Source organism: Grampus griseus, assembly GCF_964374135.1.
Source record: "Grampus griseus genome assembly, chromosome: 1".
Taxonomy (NCBI): Eukaryota; Metazoa; Chordata; class Mammalia; order Artiodactyla; family Delphinidae; genus Grampus; species Grampus griseus.
Genome location: NC_139017.1, coordinates 146,664,701 through 146,672,736, shown reverse-complemented (window position 1 = coordinate 146,672,736; position 8,036 = coordinate 146,664,701). Strand labels below are relative to the sequence as shown.

Here is an 8,036-nt window from a genome sequence, read left to right as displayed (position 1 = left end):
GGGTTACTGGGCAAGCACTCCCCTCTTCCCGGTTCCCTCTTTCCTGTCCTGGCTCTGGCTTAACCTGGGAGTGTGCCTACTATGAGCACGTGCCAGGTGACTGAGTCATCAGGGGAGAGGGATCAGCGGGGGCTTAGAGCCCAAGGGCATACAAGTCTGACTGAAGGGGCAGATGTAGAGAGGGGCTCTGGTCAGATTGGTGTCCCCCCACCCCAGAGCTCTTGACCCACTGTCCATTTCACCCCTTGTGAAGACTGGCTCTCCACTTGTCAGCAAGTCTCAGAGGGCCTGGGATATGGGGAAACCCTGAGGCTGTGGGGGAGGCCCCTCAGAAATCCGGACCTGGGCCTACGGGAAGAAGCTCCCCCACCCCCGCCCCCGGCCCTGTCATCTCCCCGTCAGCCTCAACTAGGGCAAACGTTTTCCGTTCCCTGTGCCTAGCTAGGGTGTGGCTCGGATGACTTCCTCAATTCAGGGCTGGGGGAGGGGAAGGGAGACCCATCCGAATACAGACCTGATGCAACAGTGATGACTCCACTCCTAAGTGCACCCTGCTGACCTCAATGCCCTGGGGCTTGTCCCCAGCTATCCACACCTCTTGTGTGCCCTACTGCTCAGATTGCCGACCCCCCCCCACCCCCCGTTCGGTTGCATTTCAGGGATGCCAGAGATCATGACTCCTCTTTCAGAGGTGACACCTCCTCACCTGACCCCTCTCTGGGAGCAACAGGACTGCCACCTCCCAAACAAGCCAGGTCTGGGCCCTGAAAACGGTCCATAGGGACAAGGACTTTCCCCGCTGAGGGGGGTTCCCCAGGCCTGGCTAGCCCGATCTTGACCCTGTATGCCTGTTGGGGGGAGGGTGGGAGGGGGCAGGGAGTTTGAACTCTGAACCCAGGACAGGCAGGGGCCAGGGTGCCAAGACCCTCCGACTCTGCTTAGGGCCCCTCTAGGGCTGAAGTTTTCTCTGGGCCTGTGGGAGCTGGGCGGGGCCTTGTCTCTGGCTGGGCTCTAGTTTCCGTGGAAACCCACAGGCTTCCCACCCCAGCGCTGCCTGGGCATGCTCCCAGCTGGGGCCTCATCCACAGCCAGCCTCTCCTCCTGAGTCCAGTCCGCTCTACCTTGGCCTCTCTTGGTCCCCTCCCTGAGTCCCCATCCCCAGGCCAAGCCTCTGGCCTCCTCCACTGGCCTCTGATGCCTTCAGGAACCTGGGCCTCCTGCCTCATTCCTAAACTTTAGCTTCTCAGCAAACAGGCCTCCCAAGCTCTTGCCCCTCCCTCTCGGGCCTTTCTATCTCCTCACCAGCTTTAGGGCTCAACCAGGCCTCCTGCTCCTTCCACCTACCGCCTCCCACGGACCAGCAGACAACAGGCCTCCTAGGCTGTTCCTCCTGCTCACTCCCCTGCCCTACCCCACCCATGGAGACCCCAGGACTGATTGTGCACGGGGAGGCTGCGCCCTTTTCCACAGCACTCCGAAGCCTCGTCAACAACCCCCTATACAGGTGAGGGGGGGCCCTGTTTGTGGGTTTTCCCTAGCTGTCTCTGCTGGGCCCCTTGACTCTGAGGAAGCTCTGGGTACAGAGGAAGTGGGGACTTAGGACTTAACCCTCCTCCCTGGTGAACTCAGTCTGGGGAAGTCAAGTGTAGAGGATAACTACTGGTCGCTTAGTGTCTACGAGAGCCAGAGGTGGGGGCACTGGGGACAGGAGCTCAGAGCAGCTATGTGACCTCAGGGAAAGGCCTTCCTGTTTTGGATCTTAGGCTCCTGGCAGAGAAGAGCCCTCTGCCCCCAGGACCCTGAGAAATGGAATGTAACTTGAGTGCCTCCCTAGGGAGGCAGAGGAGCAGATAACCCTGCTCTGGGAACTGCAGACTCACAAGAGGAACAAAGCTCAAGAGACTGAGCCAGAGTTGCAGACAGGAAGTAGTTCAAGGGTGCTGCCTGGGGCGCACTGCCTGCCCAGGATGCTGTGCTGTCTGAAACCAAGGGATAGAGTACGGGGGTAACGCTGGTCAGGAGAACTAGAATGCAGCTTTCTATTCCCCCTGCCTCAGAGCTGGGCCCCTCCCTACGGGTCGGTGACTCCTATAACCCTACTTCTTTGGGCATCGCAGTCTGGTCTGAGCAGTGGGAACCCCCAGGCCTTGGACCGGAGACTGGGAGGCTCCAGGAAGCTCAAGCTTCATCTCCTGCTTCCTACCCGCTATGCTGTTCAGAGGCCCAGAGGGTGGGGCCGGTAGTGATCGTGAAGATGGAAAATGTGGTCCGGCCTCATGATGGTGCCTCACTGACGTGTCTATTTGCAGCCGGTGCACTCTGCACCCCCAACCCTACCCTCTCCTGTCTGGAGGAGGCTGAAAAAGCTGAGTTTGCAGTCTGTGGAGGAGAAGCCAAAAAGAGTTTCCCTTCCCCCAAGACACAGGCTGGGGGGAGGAGAGGGGTGTTGGGATCAACCTTGTATCAGCCCTGGTGCCCCCTCAGTGATCAATTGATCAAACATAGCCACCTCCTAGGGTTTGGGATTCGCATCCCGTTTCAGGGATGAGAAAGCTGAGTTAATGAGTAGGAAGTCTCTTGCCTAGGCACCACAAGGTGGAGGTGGAATTAGAACCACACCTGTGTGACCCAGACCTTCGGGTGGAGGGACTGTCTCTTTTACAGGGCAGATAAGTAAACGGAGTTGGGCAAAGGCAAAGCCTAGAGTTGCACAGAGACTCTGGCCTCCTCTTCCTGGTTCTCTGCCCCTCTCTCCCACAGTGATGTTCGCTTTGTCGTCGGTCAAGAACGGCAGGAGGTGTTTGCCCACCGGTGCTTGTTGGCATGTAGATGCAACTTCTTCCAGCGACTTCTGGGCTCAGAGCCGGGCCCCGGGGTGCCTAGCCCTGTGGTGCTGAGCACCGTGCCAGCTGAGGCCTTCCTGGCAGTGCTGGAGTTTCTGTACACCAACAGTGCCAAGCTGCACCGCCACTCCGTGAGCCCACCAGGCAGCGGTCTGGGTGGGAGGAGGGGTGGCTGAGGGACGGGGGAGACTCCTTTCCACTCCCCCAATCACCCACTCTGCAGGTGCTGGAAGTGCTGACGGCGGCTGTGGAGTATGGGCTGGAGGAACTGCGAGAGGTGGGTTTATGTGGCGCCTCATCTCGTTTCCCCCACCTCTTATGGGCTTCAGTTCCTATCCTGCCTCACACACCGGCTAGCCTGGAGAGCAACGTGCACCGGTACAGACAGAAGTATGGGTATCTCTGTGTAGATAGGCATTTATGTGTGCCTGTGTGCAAACGGATATGCGCATGCCCTGTGTGTGCTGTGGGGGCACGTGGGGTGTTTATGGATGGTGCTGTAGATACCAGGATAAGTTAGCCTTGATCCCTGTTCTTCAAAGAGAGACAGACACAAGAAAACTCTCAACCCAGTGCCATAAGAAGTGTGACAGATAAGGGCAAATGGTGCTGAGACTGTACGGAGAGTCTCTAGTCTCGCCACCAGGGAGAGAGGAGGGGAAGACTTCCTGGAGGAGGAAACATTTGTGTTGGATCGGGTAGAACAGGTAGGAGTTTGTTCAGAGGGGGAGAGGAAAGATGGCGTTCTAGTTACAGAGACAGAGGTACAAAGATGCTGGTGAGACATTTAGTGTGGCTGGACTCAGTGTGTGAGAGGAGAGGGAGATATGAGATTGGAGAGCATGCCAAGGGCTGGTTCCTGCAGAACTTTCAAGAATTTGGACTTCTTTTACCCAGAGGGCAGTGGAAATTCATGGGGTTTCAGATAAAGGAGTGAGGATTTGGAAGCTAAGGGGAGAAGGGATTAGGGCTTACCAGTCCAGTAAGGGGGGGTGGGGGTGGCAGTGGTTGCCCGAGAGAGGTGCATGGCTTTGAGAGAAGTGGAATTGTCATGACCCAGTGCTTTTCTGGATGTGGGGGGTGAGAGGGAGATGTTGTGGATGAAATTCAAGTTTCTGGTTAAAAGAGAAGTGTCTTCAAGTCCAGAGGGGGACACATGGAGAAAGATAAGTGTCCTGAGAGAAAGGGAGAGTGGAATTTTCACATGGCTCTTATCTAGCTTGATTAGTGAGGAATGTACTAAAAGGTAGGTTGCTGGGCTTGGCTTTGCTAGTTTCTAGTTCCTCCAGGTTTGCCAAGTCTCGGGCCCTGGTGATTCCCTGCCTCCCTTGGCCTGGGAGGTCTGTATGGGCCTGGGGCTGCTGTAAGCCTGGGTGGCTCACTGCTCCAAGCCTGCTCACTGCTTCTGGACTGGGGTTGGGGTCTTGGAAGAGGGACATTTGGGCACAACCCACATTCGTTTCTGTTCCCAGCTGTGCCTGCAGTTTGTGATGAAGGTGCTGGATGTGGAGCTGGTTTGCGAGGCCCTGCAGGTGGGTGTTGCTGGACAGGCTTGCAGGTGGTCCCCGTGTGGAGGGCCGGGCTACATGGCCCCTCCAGTCTCAACCCGACCTCCCTCATTCTGCTCTCAGATTGCCGTATCCTTTGGCCTGGGACCGCTGCAGGAGCGCTGTGTAGCTTTCATAGAGGCCCACAGCCAGGTACAGCTCCCGACCTTCATACTCCCAACCCCACACGCCTCATCCTGCTCCCCACTGACCCAATCGTGGACCCACAGGAGACCCTCCGGACCCGTGGTTTCCTGGAGCTGTCGGCACCCGCGTTGCTGCTCCTGCTGCGCAGCGACAAGCTCTGCGTGGATGAGGCCGAGCTGGTCCTGGCAGCCCGGAGCTGGGCGCGCGTGGGCGCGGTGAGCGGGAGCTGAGGGGAGCGCGGGGTGGGGGCGCTGAAGGAGGCTCGGGACGCAGGAACTCGGGGAGCGGGCGGCTGGGCAGGTGCCCCCGCCCGCCTGGGCTCAACGCTGGCGTCGGCAGGCGGTGCTGGAGCGGCCTGCGGCCGAGGTGGCGGCCCCGGTGGTACGGGAGCTGAGACTGGCCTTGCTGGCTCCGGCAGAGCTGAGCGCCCTGGAAGAGCAGAACAGGCGGGAGCCGCTCATCCCGGTACGGACGCGGGGAACACGGCTCAGATTCACTCCGCGGCGTGGGGGGAAGGGCGAGGGGCGCAGCCCAGGATCTGCGGGCTGAGGTAGGTATTGCGTGACTCCGCCATGACTCGCCTCCCCTGCAGGTGGAACAGATCGTAGAGGCGTGGAAATGCCATGCTCTGCGGAGAGGGGATGCGGCCCGGGGCGCCCCGTGCCGCCGCCGGAAGGGTACCCTGCCCCGGGAGCATCATCGCTTTCTGGACCTGCCCTTTAAGTGACCAAATGCCACGACTTGCGAGGACTTCTGGGCCTCTCCTAAACTACAGCTCCCAACATGCTCCGCGCTCGGAGCGGGTTTCCGCTCCCAGAATGCCCGGCTAGCGGGGCGCAGGAGGGGCGGCAATCTGACACGCGCAGGGGCTGTGGGTGAGGTTCCGGGGGAGGGCGGGCCTGGGCGGCGCGTCAGTGGGCTGAGCCTTGGCTTCAAGGCCCTCGCGAAACCAGGAAGTGGGTTCCTTCGCGCTGTGCTCTGGCGTTACAGCCGGCCCTTGGGCACTCTCGCCCACCCTGTTTACTCATTTAATTCCCACATATCGTTTCAGCTCAGACCCTTCTTTAACTCCAGACCTGCCACCTGACGATCTCTCTCTAAATGTCCTACAGAGACCTCAGACTCAATCCAAAATTGAGCTCGCCCCTCAGCTTTCTCCAGTTTTGCCCCCATCGTGTTTCTCATCTCCGTGGGTGCCCAAGCCAGAAGTCTACCGCTCATCCTTGCTTTTTTCCTCTTCCTCACATCTGCCTCCCGTGGCTTCTACCTTTTAAGAGGCTGAAAGTTAGCAGAATATGCCACCCCAATATATGCCTTTTTGGCATAAGGTTATTTTAAGCTGATTATTTTGAGAAAAGGGAGAAGTTTTGATAACAGAGAAGTTACCCCTTTTGTAAGGGAAATTTTTAGAATGGAAATCTCCATTTGTAAGGGTGTCTCCCTCTCTGTACCAGGATGACTAACTCACAGGAGAATCTTCCAGTGAAGTCAGTGAAATCTGCTTGAGAAACCTTATCCTTGCTTTTGGTGCTTTTTCCTGATGGCCTTCCTATAACTGGCCTCCCCACAGTTTTCTTTCTGTTGTTAGCTGAAGGAGGTATTTAAGCCGGTATTTTAGGCCGGTATTTTAGGCCACCTCAGGGAGCTACTCATTTTCCCCTGGGTATTTCCTATGTATACATGAGATATACATGCTAATAAACTTCTGGGTTTTTTTGTTTTCTCTTGTTAAGATGTCTTATTACAAAGGTCTCAGCCAAGAGAACAGAGAGTAGAGAGAAAATTATTTTTCCTCTCCTACAAGATCTTTCCAGTTGGTTCAGTTCTCTCAGCCCAGTTCAGCCAGTCCTATCTGTGGCAGGAATCACTGCCACAGGCTCTTATTAATCCTCCTGCCTTCACTCCAGCGGCGACCCCCCCCCCCCCCCGCCCCAACCATTTCCCACACTGCTGCCAGACTTGTGTAAGATTGTCAGCCCTACTCTCCTTATTAAGTTCCTCAACATTCCCACTGCCCTCAGGACAAAATATAATCTATTTCACTTTTAGGGAACTCAAAATTACTAGTGGTTCCAAACATTAGCAACTCTTCTCTCAACTACTGCCTTTGCATAAATTCGCTGGTCCGGAAGGCAATGGTCCTCCAGCTCTGGATTTACTTTCTTGGTTATTGAAGACTCCCCATTCATTTGTTACACATTTTTGTTTTCTTGAGGATCTGAATCTCCCTGGAGGAAGATCTCTGGGGCCTGGAGTGGTGCCTTATTCATTTCTACTTCCCCAGTCCCTGTCACATAATCAGTGCTCTGTAAATGTTCAGTGATGACTTTGCTTTCTTATTTAAATATTATTTTATTCCATTAAGATACTATCAGTGTGGGGCTTCCCTGGTGGCAGCAGTGGTTAAGTATCCACCTGCCAATGCAGGGGACACGGGTTCAAGCCCTGGTCCGGAAAGGTCCCACATGCCGCGGAGCAGCTAAGCCTGTGCGCCACAACTACTGAGCCTGCGCTCTAGAGCCCATGAGCCACAACTACTGAGCCCGCGTGCCACAACTACTGAAGCCCACGCTCCTAGGGCCCGTGCTCTGCAACAAGAGAAGCCAACACAATGGGAAGCCCCCGCACCGCAGCGAAGAGTAGCCCCCGCTCACCGCAACTAGAGAGAGCCCGCGTGCAGCAACAAAGACCCAATGCAGCCAAAAAAAAGAAAAAGAAAAAGATACTATCAGTGTGAAATTAGGGACAATTAACTTTTTTTTTTTTTTTTGGCTGTGCCTCTCTCCTTGTGGGATCTTAGTTCCCCAACCAGGGATCGAACCCGTGCCCTCTGCAGTGGAAGTGCAGAGTCTTAACCCTGGACCGTCAGGGAAGTCCCTAATTGGAAAAAAATATTCTTCTTTCTCAGGGATTTTATGTAAAAATATATTGTGCGTGGATTAAAAATAGTTATTTGCTATTATTTCTCAAGACTGAAAATGTGGTTACCCTCAGTACCACTTTGTTTGGATAATGAAAATTGAAGACAAACTAGTCCTAGAGGACTGGTTTAACCTAGAGGACTGGTTAAATTAACTATGGTATATTCCTACAGTGATATTAAAAAATACCCATGATTGGGACTTCCCTGGTTGTCCAGTGGTTAAGAATCCGCCTTCCAATGCAGGGGATGTGGGTGCCACCCCTGTTTGGGAACTAAGATCCCACATGCCGCGGAGCAACTAAGCCTGCACGAGAAGCCCGTGTGCCGCAACGAAGAGCCCGTGCGCTGTAACAAAGACTCAGCGCAGCTAAAATTAAAAAACAACAAAAAAAGAAATCCATGACTTCTGGTAAGAAAAGCACAGAGCAGACCAAGTAGAGCATGATTCATTTTGCTGAAAGAAAAGGTAATATTGAGAAGAAAAAGTTTTCCTTGCTCCTCTTCAGGTCCTTGGCTGGATCTGAAGATTAAACTGACAAAAACAATTAACAGGAGAAAAGCATACAATGTTTTTAA

General features: G+C 54.9%; 1 protein-coding gene across 2 annotated transcripts; it reads left to right on the top strand.

The window, feature by feature from the left end:
- Positions 1 to 1,374: 1,374 nt before the first annotated feature.
- Positions 1,375 to 6,195, top strand: BTBD19 (BTB domain containing 19). Of its 2 annotated transcripts, XM_082677762.1 has the most exons (8): positions 1,375 to 1,504; positions 2,761 to 2,974; positions 3,067 to 3,120; positions 4,316 to 4,375; positions 4,475 to 4,543; positions 4,621 to 4,752; positions 4,877 to 5,002; positions 5,130 to 6,195. In XM_082677762.1, the coding sequence occupies exons 1-8, from the start codon at positions 1,419 to 1,421 to the stop codon at positions 5,262 to 5,264; spliced, it is 876 nt and encodes a 291-aa protein (XP_082533888.1). In that variant the 5' UTR covers positions 1,375 to 1,418; the 3' UTR covers positions 5,265 to 6,195. The 2 variants fall into 2 exon arrangements, with proteins under 2 accessions (XP_082533888.1, XP_082533889.1); XM_082677763.1 differs by lacking the exons at positions 3,067 to 3,120; positions 4,316 to 4,375.
- Positions 6,196 to 8,036: the final 1,841 nt, after the last annotated feature.